Source organism: Pan troglodytes, chromosome 4 (genome assembly GCF_028858775.2).
Source record: "Pan troglodytes isolate AG18354 chromosome 4, NHGRI_mPanTro3-v2.0_pri, whole genome shotgun sequence".
Classification (NCBI taxonomy): Eukaryota; Metazoa; Chordata; class Mammalia; order Primates; family Hominidae; genus Pan; species Pan troglodytes.
The window spans coordinates 169,549,066-169,567,072 of record NC_072402.2 but is presented as its reverse complement, the minus strand read 5'-3'; the positions used below and the strand labels follow the sequence as shown (position 1 = coordinate 169,567,072).

The 18,007-nt window shown below is 39.0% G+C and overlaps 1 protein-coding gene across 10 annotated transcripts in view; it reads left to right on the top strand.

Annotated features, from left to right (window-relative positions):
- The window catches only part of FBXW11 (F-box and WD repeat domain containing 11), a 146,467-nt gene that overhangs the window by 96,845 nt on the left and 31,615 nt on the right, over positions 1–18,007 (top strand). For all 10 annotated transcript variants that reach the window (XM_003310956.5, XM_003310957.5, XM_009450125.5 and 7 more), the window contains 3 exons: positions 333–558; positions 11,032–11,218; positions 12,039–12,129. In XM_003310956.5, the coding sequence (XP_003311004.1) occupies positions 333–558; positions 11,032–11,218; positions 12,039–12,129 (504 nt within the window). The remainder of the gene's footprint in view (positions 1–332; positions 559–11,031; positions 11,219–12,038; positions 12,130–18,007) is intronic.

Below are 18,007 nucleotides of genomic sequence, written 5' to 3'. Positions count from 1 at the left end.
TCTTTGGAGATGATAATTCATATATATCCCGTGTATAGAGATACCCAGTATATATCTTTAGAGCATCATTTTGTAGTAAGCATTGGAAAATGATAATTTAAGGTGCCTTTTAGAAATAGCTATAATTTTGGCATTTCCTGTAGTGACTAATTTGAGGACACAGACCCTGAATACATTTTTAATTCCTGAATGAATTAGTAAAGGAATGAGTTTGGCTTTAGGGTAAAAGTGGCATTTTAAGATTAAATACACAGGGTGAAAAATATTTCTAATGAAATATTAATTAGGTTTCTTTCCTTGTTAAACTAATTCTTTTTGTTTTTCTAAAATAGATAAGTAATGGAACATCATCTGTGATCGTCTCCAGAAAGAGGCCATCAGAAGGAAACTATCAAAAAGAAAAAGACTTGTGTATTAAATATTTTGACCAGTGGTCTGAATCAGATCAAGTGGAATTTGTGGAACATCTTATTTCACGAATGTGTCATTATCAGCATGGACATATTAACTCTTACCTGAAGCCCATGTTGCAGCGGGACTTTATTACCGCTTTACCAGGTAACTGTACTTGTCTTTTCAAAAGCTGAGCAGTTGAAGAATGCCCGGCCCAAGGACCTAGGTGGATATTTATGAAATGATTGAATGAGTACTGTGTGAGGCAGCATTTCTTTGGGACGCATACTTTAATATATGGAACTCGAGGAATTATAATTTAGTATCTATCTAGGAAATACAGGCAGTATCTTTAATAATGTTCATTACTGGCCAGGCGCAGTGGCTCAACAGCTGTAATCCCAGCACTTTGGGAGGCTAAGGCAGGTGGATCACTTGAGGTCAGAAGTTCGATACCAGCCTGGCCAACATGGTGAAACCCTGTCTTTACTAAAAGTACAAAAATTAGCCGGGGGTGGTGGCGGATGTCTGTAATCCCAGCTACTCAGGAGGGTGAGGTGGGAGGATAGCTTGAACCCAGGAGGTGGAGGTTGCAGTGAGCCGAGATCATACCACTGCACTCCAGCCTGGGTAACAAGAGCGAGACTCTGTCTCAAAAAAAAAAAAAAAAAAAAAAAAAAAGTGTTCATTATTGGTCATAACTGTTGCTTCATTTGGTCTGTTGAATGAGTTAATGATATGCTTTTTATTTTGATGTAGTTTAGAGTCTGCACTTTGCCTTTGTATGTAATTTTAAAAAAACTGGTACTCTTTTCCCTTCAAACATAGTTTGTATGTTTGGGAAGTGTCCCAAAAGTTTAGGGCATTCATTTGTATCTGAAGTGGCACTTAAGGAATGGCAAAAATACATTGGGAAAACTGGTAGCATGTCTTTATTATATTTCTCAAAAGCTGTTTCTGCATCCTCTCCCTCACTACTGTCTTCCCATATATGTCTCATACACACATAGGTGTGTACATGCACGCGCGTGCACACACACACACACACACACATCTGGTTAAATTTACTTTGATTTTTAAAAGTAGACTTTATATTTTTAGAGCAGTTTGAGGTTCAGATCAAAATTGAAGGGAAAATGCAGAGAATTCCCATATTCACATAACCCGTTCCCTCAGCCTGCCCCACTATCAGCATTGCACAGCAGAGCAGTACATTTGTTACAATTCATGAACCTAAGCTGACACATCATTATTACCCCAAATTCATAGGTTACATTAGGGTTTACTCTTGCTGTTATTCATTTTGTGGGTTTGGTCAAATGTCTAATGACATATATCTGCCTTAAGAGTCTCCTGCAGAATGGTTTCACTGTGCTCCACCTATTTATTTCCCTTTGATTTTTAAAAAATAATTTAAAATTTGCTGTGTTCTGTACCACCTTTTTGTTTTTCTCAATGAGGTGGCATCTTGCTATGTGGGCCAGGCTGGCCTTGAGCTCCTGGGCTTAAGTGATACTCCTACCTCAGCCTCCTGAGTAGCTGGTACTACAGGCATGCACCACTGTGCTGAACTCCCCTTTGAATATGATTAATCATGAGTTTTTTTCTGTTTCTATATTGTTTTTTAAAAAATTCTCAATTTAAATTTGGCTAGGTAAGATATAGAGATTTCACTCCTATAGAGAATGCTGGCCAGAATGTTTTCCTCTGATGTGGCCAGTGTAGTGTGTGGTTAAAATTGCCATGTCAAAATAAGCCTAGAAGTAGCCAGGGATGAGCCAGTACCATTACCACAACCCTAGCCCTTGTCAGAGCTACAGGCTAGCTTCTTAAAGAGTAGCTCCTCCCTTAGCCTATCTGTGATTTATAGAACATCAGGACTCCGTGTTCTAAGTACTTCCACAGCAAACAAGACTCATGTTCTAAGTACTTCCACAGCAAACAAGACCCAGGCTCAGGCCTCAGGCCTGAAACCTGAGGCTGCAAATTGACAAACCAGCTTCTGATTTCTAATCTCTCTTCCAAAACGTGTAAGTTTACCTTCTACAATGGGAGTTTTAAGGATATTTGAGAGTTAGCTTAGAAAAATTTGACACTGCCGTTCTTTTTATGCTGAAATCTAGCATGACTTGCTCATTTCTTCCATTAGAATCTCTAGGAAAGCAAAACGTAAATCCTCTCTTTCTAGAATCATACTATTTAATTGCTGAAGGGGATCTTAGCCATCACTTAGTCCTGTTTTTCATTGTGTAGATTAGGAAGCCAAGGAGAAGTTAATTGGGTGAGATGCCCAGAATCACACGTCTTGATTATAGTGGTGGTGATGTGAATGATGGTAGGGGTTGGTTCAAAAATTAGTACAAAGGCTAAGGAAAATTCCTTAAATTGGCCCCAAGTACTGAATGTAAGGATTACAACTCAGTTCAATAATTCTCACTTTTAATTATGAGGGAGGGATCCAGGGAGGGGGAGATGGAGACATGCTTTTGATTGCGTGAGAGAGAATTACAGGTGAATGGAAGTAAGATGAGGCATGTACATATGATGCAGCTTCTCTGTATGTACAGAACTCAAACCCAGAAACCTATGGAATCAGACTGCATCTCACACCAAGAAAAGACAGAGTCTTTTTTTAAGTTGGTGATTGTATTTGTCCCTCATAAGTGATTTTAACTGATGAGAGGATGCCTTCATTTTTCTCAAGCAATTCAATTTATTGTTTGTTTTCCACCGTTTTGGTTTTATTTTCTTCCCTGTAATTTGCTTCTCAAACGTTTTAGAGTGCCAGGGAACTCACCTTGTATTTGCAGAGTAGCCACAAGGTGGCACTGTTGAAGTTCTCTTGATTTTTCAGAGTATAGTTCAGAGGCAACCCCATCTCTTAGGGAGTATACAGCCTTGGAGAAGAAGCAGAACAGATGAACATGTGTTATGTATATAAATATGGTTAGTATAATTGCATACAATTCAGTTTTCATTACAGCGAATGTTAAGGCATTGTCCATATCTCTGTTAAAGTGGAATTTTGTGGTATTGAATATTACATGAAATGAATGGACCATTGGCTGGGACATGGAAATACTTTAGTTAAAATGCTATTTGTTTTAACAGGACTTGATCTGAACATATATACATATGTCAGTATATATCATACATATGAATCTAATAGCTGAGGACAAGCTGGCCAAGTTGATTGTGTTAGTTAGTATCTAGTAGACCTAGATTAAACATGGCATTAGTTCCTTAACACAGACTCTGCTTTAAGAGCATCACAGGAGAAACAGGTCTGTGTCCATGTTCATACTTAGATTTAATAATGTGTGGAGCAACTTATGAATCATTATACTAGTTTGGTGTTTCATTTTTACTGTACATCATCTTGAGTTTGAGGTTTTTACACTATTGAAATTGACAGTCAACTTACGACTTCATTTGATTGTGAAAACCATTAATTCTGTAAAAATTATAATTATAGCTTTTAAATGCTTGCTGTGAATATCATACCTGTCAGTATAGGGAAAATGGAAAATGTTTGTGGTCTCTGGCTCCTTTTGGCTCAGTGGAAAAAGTGATAATTATGATATGCCTTTCTAAAAATCATAGTAAATGTTTAGTCTGCAATGTCAATTTCTGCAGGCTGAGTTTGCGGTTTGTAAGAACTGTTGTTAATGGGAAAATTCATACCATGTAAAGTAGGGACAGATTGTACTTCAAAAAGGATGATAAGCATTGGTGATCTGTTTGTTGAGGTGTCTAAGCAATTAAGAGTTTTGAAACACTTGGCTGTCTGGCCCTGGTTTATTCAATTGTCTTATCCTCAAGAAAGGATGATAAGCCATTATGGACCATAAATGTGACAGAGATCAGATTAAAAGTCCCAGGAGATGTGGAAGAAACAGAGCATAGATGAGGCTTTAGGTTGGGTACACGGCCAGAGCAGCGTGACAGGAAAAAGCATGGGTGCTGGAGTCACACAGGCCCTTGGTTTGAATCCTAGCCCTTACACTTTACAGCTGTGTGGTCCCACTTTCTGGAGCCTCAGTTTCCTCATCTGTGTGGGAATAATAGTAATACTTTATGGGGATTGTGTGAGGATTAATGATAATATGTTATAATATGCCTGGCATCTATTGGGTACTCTGAGGATGGCAGCTTAAGAAAAAGCCCAGAGAGGCAGGAAACACCTGCTTCTCCAGAGGTAGTAAGATTTATTGGTAGGAAATTTTAATTATTCACCCACTGATTCCCGAATTGATTCATTCTGACATCATATAGGTGTCTGTCACTTTGTTGTTTTGTTTCCTGGGTGTTTTATGGAAAAAAGATGTTAGACTTTGTGACCTGAGCTTCTTTTCACTTCGTTTCTGTCTGAAACCTTAGGTTGGTGTTTTCCAAGTGAAAGGCATCCGTTGAGGACTGTTGCTGTTAGCAATTGCATTGTTTTCTTTTAAAACGTTTAGAACTTCAGATTTTACAACTAGATTTGTGACTAGGGAGGGGGAAGGGATAACACGGGTGGGTGGGAAAGGAAGTTTCTTTGCAGCTGCTCTTTGAAATGCATTTCTAAAATAATAAAAGTTTCTGTAATTGTATGATCTAAGCAGCTGTGTTAAAACTGGTTGTAGTCAAGGGCATTTAATTGACATTTGAGTTTTGATACAGTGTTATTTACATATTGAGCTTTGAAATTTGTGCCTTTTAATTGTTTTAATTTATTATTGAAGTTTTTCCAGACTTTCATCTGGTTCCTGTAATTAACAACAGCAGCATGTCTTCAGCACTGTGTGCGAAGTATTATGGCCTCAATTTTCTGAGGCTGTAATGTGTCCTCTTGTTGCCTTAGGAAGAGGGGGTGGTGGTGAGAGATGGGGGAGTCTCAGCATGATAGAGTAATGAGAGCCAGACATAGGTACTTCAGAAAATGCTTAGTTTTAACACCTCAAAGCACTTTTTAGCCCAGGCAAATGGACCACCTTATTCAGTAACCTCTTTGTCCTGGATAGGCTTGAAACCAGAAAGTTACATGCTCTGCATGGCTCCTGAGGGTGGCCACTCTAAGGTACCTGAATAGAGATTGTGTGATTCCTGTTCTTCTCAAAACATTTAAGGGGCCATGAGACTTATACCAAGAAAATAGAGGGGGGGGGGGGCTTAGCTTTTTGCTGGAGGAGATGCGTAGTATTTTTTCTGCAGAAGGTAACGAAGAATATTGTGTATCTGCCTTGTCCATTGATATCTGCTGAGAGGATTTGGGGGAGAGTAGAACAAAGACTGATATTTCTTGAGTGAACTTCTTATTTACCCAGCTCCTTACGTATGCTGTTTTTTTAACTTTCGCAGCAAGACTGGGAGGTTCCCTCTATGTAAAATGAGGGTATGTAGAGTACCTATCTCAGAAGGTTATTGTGAAGATTATATGATGTAATTTATTTCAGACATTTAATATCATTCTGATATTATGGAAGACTGAGATCCTAAAAGGAAAACTGATCTGCTTAAGGTCACACAACTAGCAGTTGACAGAACTGAGATGCAACCTAGTTTATCTGACTTTCAGGCAGTGTGTTTTTCACAAGACTAAAACATGCTGCCTCATAGAAGGAGGAAATGCATTTAAAGTATCAGACAAAGGAAATAGGTCAAATCTCATAGATATCACTGAGATGTTGCTTAATTGGACTGATGGCATTTGAAAGAGGAAGAAATAAGTATTAGTAAGGGATTTATTTCTGTAAAAACTCATGATAGCCTAGTTGTGAGCAATTGATGGGGGAATCAAAGAGGACTAAAAGGGATATCATTGCTATAAACCAATAGTTCCTAATACTTCAGCATTATCTAGTGGCACTTCTTAAAAATACAGATTCCTGGCTGGGCACAGTGGCTCACACCTGTAATCCCAGCACTTTGGGAGGCCGAGTTGGGCGGATCATGAGGTCAAGAGATCAAGGCCATCCTGGCCAACATGGTGAAACCCCGTCTGTACTAAAAATACAAAAATTAGCTGGGCATGGTGGTGTGCGCCTGTAGTCCCAGCTACTCGGGAGGCTGAGGCAGGAGAATCGCTTGAACCCAGGAGGTGGAGGTTGCAATGAGCTGAGATCCCACCACTGCACTCCATACTGGCGACAGAGTGAGAATCTGTTTCAAAAAAACAAAACAAAATAAAACAAAAAACAAAAACACACCCAGATTCCTGGGCCTTACCGTCTAGAGATTCTGATTTTATAGGTCAGGAGAAGACTGGGGGGTTCTTTTCTTGTTGCTGTTGTTTTGAAAATCAGTAACCCTGAGTTGAGTCAGATACAACCACACAGGCTTATAGACCACCCAGATAGGTTGAAGGTTTGGGTGCTGCTTTCCCGTCACAGATGATGGGGACGTTGCAGCCTTTGAGGTTTGAAAAGGCGAGTATCTAATGCATTCTTTTTATTTTTTATTTTTTTAAAAAAAGACAGAGTCTTGCACTGTAACCCAGGCTAGAGTGCAGTGGCATGATCTCCACTTACTGCAACCTCCACCTCCTAGGTTCAAGTGATTCTCGCTCCTCATCCTCCCAAGTAGCTGGGATTACAGGCGTGTGCCACCATGGCTAATTTTTGTATATTTAGTAGAGATGGAGTTTTGCCATGCTGTCCAGGCTGGTCTCAAACTCCTGGACTCAAGCGATCTGCCCATCTCGGCCTCCCAAAGTTCTAGGATTACAGGTGTGAGCCACCATGCAGCCCCTAATGCATCCTTGTCTTGCCATTTGTTTCACCTTTCAGAGAGCAGAGGGTTCTAGAGGGGAATTAGTTTGAGATGTGTTTATAACCAATTAGGAGGATTTGGGTTAATGATATGAAGTTTACATTACTTTAAAAGTGGCTATGTTCTCAGCCTGGGCAACATAGTGAGATCCTGTCTCTACTAAAATTTTTTTTAAAAAAAATTAGCCTGGCATGGTAGTGCATACTTTAGTCTCAGCTACTAGGGAGGCTGAGACAGGAGGATCACTTGATTCTGGAAGGTCAAGGCTGTAGTGAGCCATGATCATGTCACTGCACTCCAGCCTGGGCAACAGAGTGAGATGCTGTAATTAGCTATGTTCTAATATTAAGTGTAGAAATCAGAAAAGGAAGATAGATAAGTACCCCAGCGTTAGAAAGATTGAAAGAGCTAAGTCTGTTAGTCCACGGCTAGAGACTGAACAAAAATGTGAGAAAAGAAGGCTGACGGATTCTGCAGTTTGAAATTCTGATGAATAATTTGTCAATCCTAGTGATGGAGAGGCACAAGCAGAACCCCATGTGATTATCCTTGGATTTCCCTGATTTTAAGTAAACATAGAAGATGGAAGAAAGGCAGCCAGGCGCAGTGGCTCACGCCTGTAATCCCAGCACTTTCAAGACCAAGGCAGGAGGATTGCTTGAGCCCAGGAGTTGGAGACCACCCCGGGCAATATAGTGAGACCTCATCTCTACAAATGATAAAAAAAATTAGCTGGGTGTGGAGGCATGTGCCTGTAGTCCTAGTTACTTGGGAGGTTGAGGTGGGAGGATTGCTTGAACCCAGGAGTTTGAGGTGGCAGTGAGCCATGATTGTGCCACTGTACTCCAACTTGGGTGATAGAGTGAGTCCCTGTGAAACCTTTGAGAATGGTACCAAGAAGACCAAACTCCAAATAATGTTAAATTGTCCAAAATGTTGAAGTAAATTGAAAGAGTTGAAAACAAAATAATTAACTATTTGGAGCCAGATTATAAAGGATGAAGGGATAGTGTGCTTAGAATAGATAGTATAGTGATAATAGAAAGAAACAACATATTTTCACTCCCATTAACCTAATCCCACCATCCCCCCAACCCAAGAATAATGGCTTTAAAACAAAGGTTAGCAAAGTTGTGTTTGAGAAAGATGTGAAGATATGTAGCAATCACATAGCTCCTATAAACAAGTAGGCCTAAATACATTGTATGCCTGGATAGTGGCAAAACCTGTGGTTGTGATTTTTCAAATTGTAGAACATTGTGAAGCAATTGAAAATCAGTATGCAGAACTATTGGGTACAATTGTGCCCTGTACAGCTTGTACAGTTGCACATGGTAGTCTTGCATGATAGCACCAGAGATGATTGATGAGCAGACTTCCTGGTTTTAAGAACTGGAGAAGGTGTTTTTGGGGGATTTAGCTATTAAATTTGATGTTGTGCTTTAGCAGAATTCTTAGATGAGTTTCAAAGGCTAATCAGCCTCTGAAAAGATTGTGTGTGGTTGTGTAAACCTAGAAGGATGTATACAGAATGTGAAAAGTGGTTCCCATCTCTGGGAAATGGGGTTTAGGGATTTAAAAATTTTTGCTCATCTACACTTTATAAATTTTCTATAATGAACATGAACTAGATATGTTTAAAAGGGTTACCAAGCAGCTAGTGTCAACATGTAAGTGAAAAATTGCAATACAACTTTATGTAGTAAACCCCAGCACGGGAACATGAAAGCAGCCATACCCTACTCACCTTATTTCCTTTTTGGATAAAGTTACCAGGCTAGTAGGTAGGTCTGAAGAATGATGTAAATAGATGGTAATATCATCATCTGCTGATTTTTCCAAATACCTCCGAGGACAGAATAGAGAGATATGGACTGGGCAATGGCACATATAGATGACTACAGACCGGATGGCGCAGTGTGGGTGCCCTGGGCATATTGATGCGTGCATCAGTGCTAGCTTGGAGGGAAATATTATAATAATAGGTACTAATAGCTAGTGTCGTGGGTGCTGTCCTTGGTTCTGACCCGTTTAACATGTTTGCCAACATGGTTTAACATGTTTGCCTTAGTACTTTAGCCCATCATGCAGGTCTGGTGTGGAATACCCACTCTTCTGGGTGTGACAAAAATCAGAATTCTGGAGACTGAAATGGATGGGTCAGACAAAGCTTTGAAGGTGAATTATAGTAACGATAAATATAAACCGCACAAAGCTGCCCCCCACCTTTCCAACTAGCTGTACAAATAGAGCATTCGGGGAAATTGTTTCAATAGATGTTTTTGGGGGAGAGGCCTGGGATTTTATTCTAACTTACTGCCATCTTAGGCGTCTTCTGTGATATGACTATCAGATGAAGGCAGTGCAGCCTTTGACCACATTAACTGTAAATGACATGCAGGAAAGGACAGTGGTCCCAGTGTAGTCTTTATTCTTAGACCATAGCTTGGGTCTTTGATCTAGTCCAGAGTAAGAGAATTTTAGTATATGAAGGACCTGGAAATTATAACCAATGGTATAATAATAGTCATTCTTAGAATTGAAGGAACTTTAGTTTGTAAAGCATTTTTCATGCATCATCTCATTTTGATATTTTCAGAATCAAGTAGAGATTATCGTAATCTTATACAGATGAGGAAACTGAGACTCTGAAAGTTTAATAATTTACCTACATCTGGCCTTTCAACAACCAAGTTTAGTGCTATTATACTACTTCTAATTATTTTGAGAAAAGAGAACAGATATTAACCTTGTAGAGTGCTTGTCTATAAAATGTTTTCATAAAACTGTTGAATTTGATTCTGACAGACAGTGTAAGAAAGGGTAGTTGTTACTGGTGATTACCATTTTGTATGTTAGGGCACAAAAATTCAAGGCACAGGGATGTTTCAGTGTTTGTTTCATGTCATAGAACTAGTAAGTGGTGAACCTGGGACTTGAAATGGGAATTTTCTGATGATAAGTTCTGTGTTCTCGTCCCTACACAGAATAAGCTTGGGGAGAAGCTTTATTTCTTGCAACTGTAGAAGACATACTTACTGCCACAGGATGGGAGTTTACAGGTGGCAACAGTGGTGGCCATGTTGATCATCTTCCCATTGTGAATGTCAGGCAGAGGCTGAAAGTGGTTTTCTTTGAGAGTATCCTTGTATCGTGGGAGGTTGAAGCCAATGACCTCTAAGATTCTAGGATTTGTAGACATGGGGCTATTGCTTTTGAGGATTGTCCCATCTGTTTAGGAACAGAAAATGGATACTCATGAAAGGGAGATGAAAAGATTGACAAAAATACATTTAAGCACAATCGACTTTAATTCTTGGATTGCCATTTAACTTTTCATAAGTTTTTCAAGATGAGTCGGTGTTTTGCCTTTTTTGTCTTCTGATCTCCCAGGGATTCACACCGGGTATGGATTAATGGGGATATGATTTGTTATGAGAGACAGTGAGTAAGATGGGAATGAACACAAACTTTGAAGCAAGAAATCCGAGTTCCAGTAGTAAAGCCAAGGGAGTGTAAAATCTTGAGTTCTTTACCTTTCTGTGCTTCATCTGTCAAATTTGGGGCGTCATTGCCCTATAGGAGTACTGTGAGAGTTATATAAAAGAAAATGAAAAGTCTTGTCATAATATTTGACAAATAACAGAACTGTCCAAGGTCAGCTTTTACACACAGAGAAGAGTTGCTATCAATTGTTTTATCGTAAAAAATCAGAACCAAAAAGATATGTTTATGTACTCATGGATTTGAGTATCTGTAGAACTTTTGATATGACTAAAATATTTTACTTGGTTCAGGATTTCTTTATTCCTCTTATCTTTAAGGAAATGATGGCTGGTACCTTTCTATCTCTCTTCCCGTTCCTTCATTCCCTTTTCTGTTTTGTAGAGCAAGGCTTAGATCACATAGCAGAAAACATTCTTTCGTACCTGGATGCCAGGTCTCTGTGTGCAGCAGAGCTGGTATGTAAAGAATGGCAGCGAGTGATCTCAGAAGGAATGCTTTGGAAGAAGCTGATTGAACGAATGGTGCGCACTGATCCCCTATGGAAAGGACTTTCAGAAAGAAGAGGGTGGTAAGTACTTGGGTTGCTTGTTCCCTTGAAAAAATTTCATTGACATAGAGTCAGCTTGATTACTCAAAAATGCAATTATACTTGCAAATGTGCTGGCCTATTTTTAAAAAGGGGGGAAAATGAGTGGTCAAGAGTTGGAAGAAAAAGTTAAAGCTGTTAAAATTTCTCCCTCTGAAATGTGTATTTCCTTTATTAACTGTATTATATAGTTTGAATGGGATTTGGCGTTTCAAAGCTATGTATTTATGTTTTTTCCTTCACATTTTGCTTAGTGGATGATACCATTACCAAAATATAGATATGACAAAAATATGAGAAAGTCAGATAGTGCCATTTTGCTGTTTGTTATTACTGCTGGTTGAGGAAGTAATAACAGTGATAGGATTTTTCAGAGAAAACTCATAACTCTGATGCAGCTTTATAGCTAGCTCTATGCTGTATGGCCCAGTTAGCAAAGAGAGAGAGCTACAGACAGAGGTGCATATAGGGCTGTATTTTCCTTATGGGAGGAAGTTTGATGTGTACTAAGTTAGATTTTTCACAAAGCTACATTAGCGCTTTTTATTAAACTCTATGGAATGAAAGGCTAGATTGTTACATATTAGTACTCAGAAAACAAGATCAGGATTTTGTTAGAGAGCTGTGAATTGAGCTAAACTTGTCTGTAACATGTAAATTTGTCAGAAATCCTGCTTTCGAACTGTTAAAACTCAATGCAAATTAAAAGAGATGAAAGATATATCTTTGTCAGCACCATGTTTAGATAAAATTCACCCTTTTATGTGCAAAAATGTAACATCTGTTTGTTTTTATTTGCCAGGGATCAGTACCTGTTTAAAAACAGACCCACAGATGGCCCTCCAAATTCATTTTATAGGTCATTATACCCAAAGATTATCCAGGATATAGAGGTAACTTTATGATTTATCTGTTTTATGGGCTCTTTGTTTCTTGTTCTCAACTTTTTATGTTGCCTTAGAGTGTTCTTTTGGTCTAAAATGGTAGAACTAATAATTTTTTTTTAAAAGTTGAGCTTTTGGAGTAAATGTGTCATGTTGTATATAATCTGCAGCTATTCTGCAGAGAAAATAATGTCTTTTGCAAAGAATATCTAACTTTTCTAAAACATGAAATGCTTCTGCAAGGCTGCCGGTTAATTCAAACCTTAATCTAAAATCATCTTTTTATTCTAATCTGATAAATTTTCCAAAATCCAAGGCCCCGTTTTTTTAAGTAAGCATTGTTTTACATTTTTGAGCCATCTCTAGAGAACTAGAGAAGGCACATTTCAAGTTTTCTCTGTACATTACTCATAGTTTTTCATAAACATGACTCAGATATCATTCTAAGCAATAGTTAAGTGGATTTTATAGGGCAAATTATGCTCCTGGACCATTTTGGATTTGAGCGTAACTTCACCAGACCAGTAAAACTCTGTAAACTTGATGAGAAACATTGGAGATGTTTGATATCGTTCATGTGTTCTAATTAGTTCAGTTTTACTATTTTAGCCTTTTTCCTTGAACCAGGAAAGACATGCACAGGCATTTCTCATTAACTCTTTCACATGTGTTCTTGGCAGGTCTTGGTTACTTCACTGTTTCCTCCTTGGCAGAAAAGTTTAGCCTTTGCTAGGCAATGCAATATCACCCATAAAGTTATACTCAGTTTCCCAAATGTGAAGTAATCCTCTCCCCCAGGTGATAGACATAAAAGTTACTGTGCCAAAATTCATTAACGGAGAAACATGTGCTTTTTCAGACCCCACCCCCCTTCCAGGCAGATGTGAATAATGGAATCATTCCATTAATGGTAAATCTGAATGTGACTGGAATATCATTATTTAAAGCCCAAACTGTCTTGAATATTCTGCTCTCTGAAATGATCTATAAAGTAACCCTTTAAGGAGGTTAAATAAAAACTTTCACTAGATAAATCATAAAGTTTAAGAATTAATTGACCATTGGCAGTTCCAAACTTAGAATAAGTTGCCCCTACAGTGCTAGTGGCTGAGACATGGTGTTAACTTTAATCTTAGGTTGATGTGTGTGTATTGTAGGGGAGATGGGGCTGTCTCTTACCCCAGGTAGTTGTACTAAGGCATTTCTTATGTACACATCTTATAAACTACATTACCCTCTGTTTTTTTTTTCACTTGATGAGGGGCAACTATTTACAAAGTTATTTCCAGACTTCTTTGAATAATTTTATCAAAAAAATTCTTTGAAAAGAATGATGTTTAAAGTTAATTATGAACAAACAGGAACCTTGGAAGAACTCTGATCAGGTTGAAGATGTGGCAACATAGATAGTTTGATTGAATCCTCATGACTGCTGTTAGAATTGACAATGTGAATTCAGTATTCTGTGGCATGACAGTATCTGACACCACCTGCCATCATCACTTCTTCAGGCTGAAATGATAGTTTAAAGTAGGAGAGGAGGCAGGTGTGAGGGGAAACAGCTCTGTGGGAAAACCCTGTGCGACACAGCCTCTACATCATGGTGGTCTACCCAGTGGTTCTTAAAGTGTGGTTTGGAAAAACCCACTGGTTGGCCACAAAAGTCTTCTCCAGATTTTTGTGGGCTAGACCTCTTGATATAAGGGATGATGTTTATACTTTGATATATGTGCTACTAGTAATAATCATAAAAGTAATGTACCACTAATAGCATTTACTTATGCCAGATACTTTGTTAACTACTTTATAATGCATTTTCTCTTTTAACATTTTGGACAAAACCTGAAAGGTAGGCCAAGTACTTATTTAAATTTGAGGAAACCTTAGAAGGTTAAAAAGGTTAAACAGTTTAGTCAGGATCACACAGCTAGTGGGTAATTGAGAGTCTGTGATCAACCATGTACCCTTCTACCCTTAATACGAGTTTTTAACAATAGACCACTGCTACCACCTCAAAATATATTTTTTTTACTCGCATTTTGAGAGTGTGTTTTATTCTGTCTGGAATAAAACAGAATATATAGAGTTATATGTAGAGAGTTCTTCCAGTGATCCATGGATCAAATGAGAGCCTCTCACGGGCTTGGCTCTGTCTGTATGACTGGTATGAAATCCTCACAAGCAGACTATAATAATTACAAATACCCACTTCGAGTTTTTGCATATATCAAGCCACGTTGGGTGATTTACATAGATGATTGTTTTTTATTCTTACAACAAGGTGCATGTTATTATCTTTATAATAAGGGGAAACTGAGACTAAAAGAAGTTTTAGGACTTGCTGCATAGTTAAGTAGAAGAGGTGGGATGGGCTTTTAACTGAGGTCTGTCTAGCTCTATCCAGGCTGAGAGTTGTTTGTCATTTTCAGAGTGGAAAATAAAGGAAGTGAGGGAGAAAGAGGCATGTTTTATGCCTGCTGAATTTCAAGGTGGCCTTTGCCTCTTTCTCTAATTGTGTGAATACGCAGTGTCCTTGACTGTTTGTTGAAAAAAGGGTATGAGTTAAGATCTGATTAGTGGGCCCTGTTTTAGTCCAGTTATGGGAAAGTAGTAGGGTTTTAAGCACATTGCAGAAAGATAAATGACACTTGGAATGTCAAGTGGCTGTTTATGTCCCCCCTCCCTCCCCAGTTGCCTGTACATAGCTTCAGAGTCTCTTGAGTTGTTTCCCTTAGACTTTGCAAGGTTGCCAGTTCACAACACCTTTTTCTTTTTTTCCTTCTTCCTCCACCTCGACAGCTTGGCTTATGTGCCAGCTCCTGTAATCTGTACGTTCCCAGATTTGGCTCTGATGAGGAGAAAGGAAATGTTCATCTCTGAATCTGCGCTTCTACATTGACCCACCGAAAATTGGCTTAATTTTAAGGGAAAATAGAGAACCTGGCTTAGTGCAGCCAACTCCTGTTATTCAGGAAATGAGGATGTGAGAAATGGAGTCTGGGGAGAATAAATAAGTATTGTAAGCTTTCTGCGAAGGCTCATCTCGCCTGGGTGTTCTTGCCACACAGAGAGGGTTTAGAGGGCCTCTGAATTGAGAAGGAATTCCTAGAAAACCTGAGGCTCACTCCTAAAAGAAGCAGCCATATTCTCCTTTGCTGTCTAGAGTCTTAGTTGTTGCTGTTATTATTGTTGTTGTTACCATTAATGGTGGGCTGACTGCTGGATACTTTGCTACAAGTGATTTAATTTAATCCTCAAATTGTCAAAGCTGAGATTCTTACTTCAAAGCCCATGCTGCTTTCACTCTAGCGTGCCCCCAATTGTCTATTAACAGAGAGATAGGAGTTGTTATAACAGCCCTAGAGTTCTGGTATTCTGAACTTGGATTTTTCTCTTTTGCCATTTGAGTAGTGACAAACTCCTTCAAGTAATCTACCTTCTTCCTCTCTTCATTCATTGCATTAACGCCTCTGAAGTACTCTTCTTGGACAGACACTGGGAAGATGATGGTGTGTTGTATCACACCTTTTAATTAGCCACATTTTATTCAGGGAAAGTGGGGAGCTTTTTTGTGGTTTGCAAACCTGATATTAACATTGTCCTGACCAGAAAATGTCAAAACTTGCCCACCCACCCAGTTGTGTTTAGGCTTCTAAAAATAATGTTATTCCTCCATACTCAGACATCTGTTTTCACTCTATTGCCAATTTAAATGCCGCTGTATACTCTGTGTATCATGGCTACTTTCCCAGTATTTTGAAAATTTGCGCAGGGTAAGGGGATTTTACAAGTTCTCAAAAACATGAAATATTCCTCTACAGTAGCCATACCACATGATGGCTAAGTGAAATGATAGGTATCCATATAAAGAGGTGCACCTGTGTATGACCTCTGTTCCTGCTGCTGGCATTAAGGTGATAGTTGGATTCCATTTGAAGGCTGAGCCTCTTCCTGGGAATGGTTAGGGAAGGCTCAGGCTTATTAGCATTAAATATCAGCCTAGACTGAGACAACAATTTCTGGCAACTTTGTGAGAATATATGTATTTGTTGTTGCAGCCCACTTTTTTTTGGTTAACGTTTTCAACAACTGAAGAAGAACATAACTGCTACCATTTGCTGGCACCATAATGAGAACTTATATACATAATCTCATTTGAACCTTACAGTGGTTTTGAGGGAGTAGATATTACTCTTTCCATCTTTACAGCAGCGAGTCCTTTGCCAAAGTTACTACTTGACCTAGGTATTTTCTACCACAGTGGGCTACCTGCCAGTTTTAAAGGTCTGGTTTTTCTAGAAAAAAAAAAAAAAAAAAAAAAGACCTGGGTTATAAGCATTCAAGTAAGAGTCAAGGTTGTCAGACATCATGGGGGTAGTTTTTTAGGCCGGCGTAGTTGACAGGAAGTGCTGCTTTCTTGTGCAGGTGGCCTTGGGAATTGAGAAGAGGAGTTACCCAGGGATGGTGCGCAGCAAAGCAATCAACTCCCTCATCTGGCTCCGTGTCTCTTTCGTGGCTTTTCAAAGCAAGCTACACTTTGGGATTCAAGAAACTAATGATTCTAAAACAGGCCTAGGCGAGGACTTTGTAAAATGACACATCAAGAATTGGTTGACAAACTATTTCTTTTAAAATGCAGAAACTTATTTGAGAAAAGTAGGCTTTTTATAAGTGTTGAGAAGCTAAGCCATTTGCTAACATCTGTTCAACTTAGAATGAGAGTCTGGTATCTAGCAGAGCTTTTGAGAGGTCCTGTTCCCTAGCTCTTACTTGAGGGCTGGGGATAGAGGGTATAGCCCAGCCTTTAATGTTGTTGTCGTCCTCTGTCCAGACATCTCAGGGGACTGATGTATCACAGGCTGAGTATGTACCTGACCCTGGCTCCTCTGTGTAGTCTTCTCTGCTGCGTCTTCAGGGTTTTGGGTACAGTTAAAGATTGTAACCACATCACCCACTTCTAGGAAACATTTTAGAGCAGCGGGAGAGCATGGAGAAAATTCTTTTTGGTATAGAGATTCCCCCCCATCCCCTCTTTTAAATTAAAATAATTGTTTCCCCCTCAGACTCTCATGCGGTAGTAAATGTGCTTTTTCTAGTCATTGAAATATAGAGCATAACAAAGCTACTTACTGCTTCAGTGTCATTTTAAAGCAATTGTATACCTCTTAAACCTAAGAACAGCTTGATAACACTTGACATATATGTGAAGACATATTATGTATTCATCTCTGTCATACTTGTAATATGACATCATACATTCTGTAGCAACTCTGTGGGCCCCCAGAGGGTATAACGTGAACATTGGTAACTACTGCCAAGAGTCACTGGCCACAAATTAGACTTGTTACCAGTACATCTGCCTACTAAATCAGCATTTTCCTGGAGTGCTTAGCATGCTGAGATGGCACAGTCACTATCTAAAAATACATTGTTTCTCTAAATGATTCCATGCGTTGAGTTCTGCTTAAGAAATGCCTGTATTCTGGACGTCCACTCTTTTTAAAAAGTTGCTTATCCGGACAGATCTGTTGTCTACCTTGATAGAGGTAGCAGAGATGGTTGGGTTAGTTTTTTTTGTTTTTTGTTTTTTGTTTTTGTTTTGGTTTTGAAGTGTGCTTTTGTATGTCTAATATTTTACCAAGTCACTAGAGATGATGACCCAGGCTAGGAAGTTCTGATTTGGTGGCAGATGGACAAATGAGTATTTCCCCTCTCCTGGCATCTCCATGGCACCTCCTTGTATCTCCTGAGCATTGGAAATATACCATCCTGCCCTCACGGATGTGTATGGGAGCTCCTTGAGGGAAGATACCGTATTTCCAGGACTCTTGCTGAGCACTGGGGCCACAAATGATGGAAATAATCGCTTTTTAAGTATACGTGTATC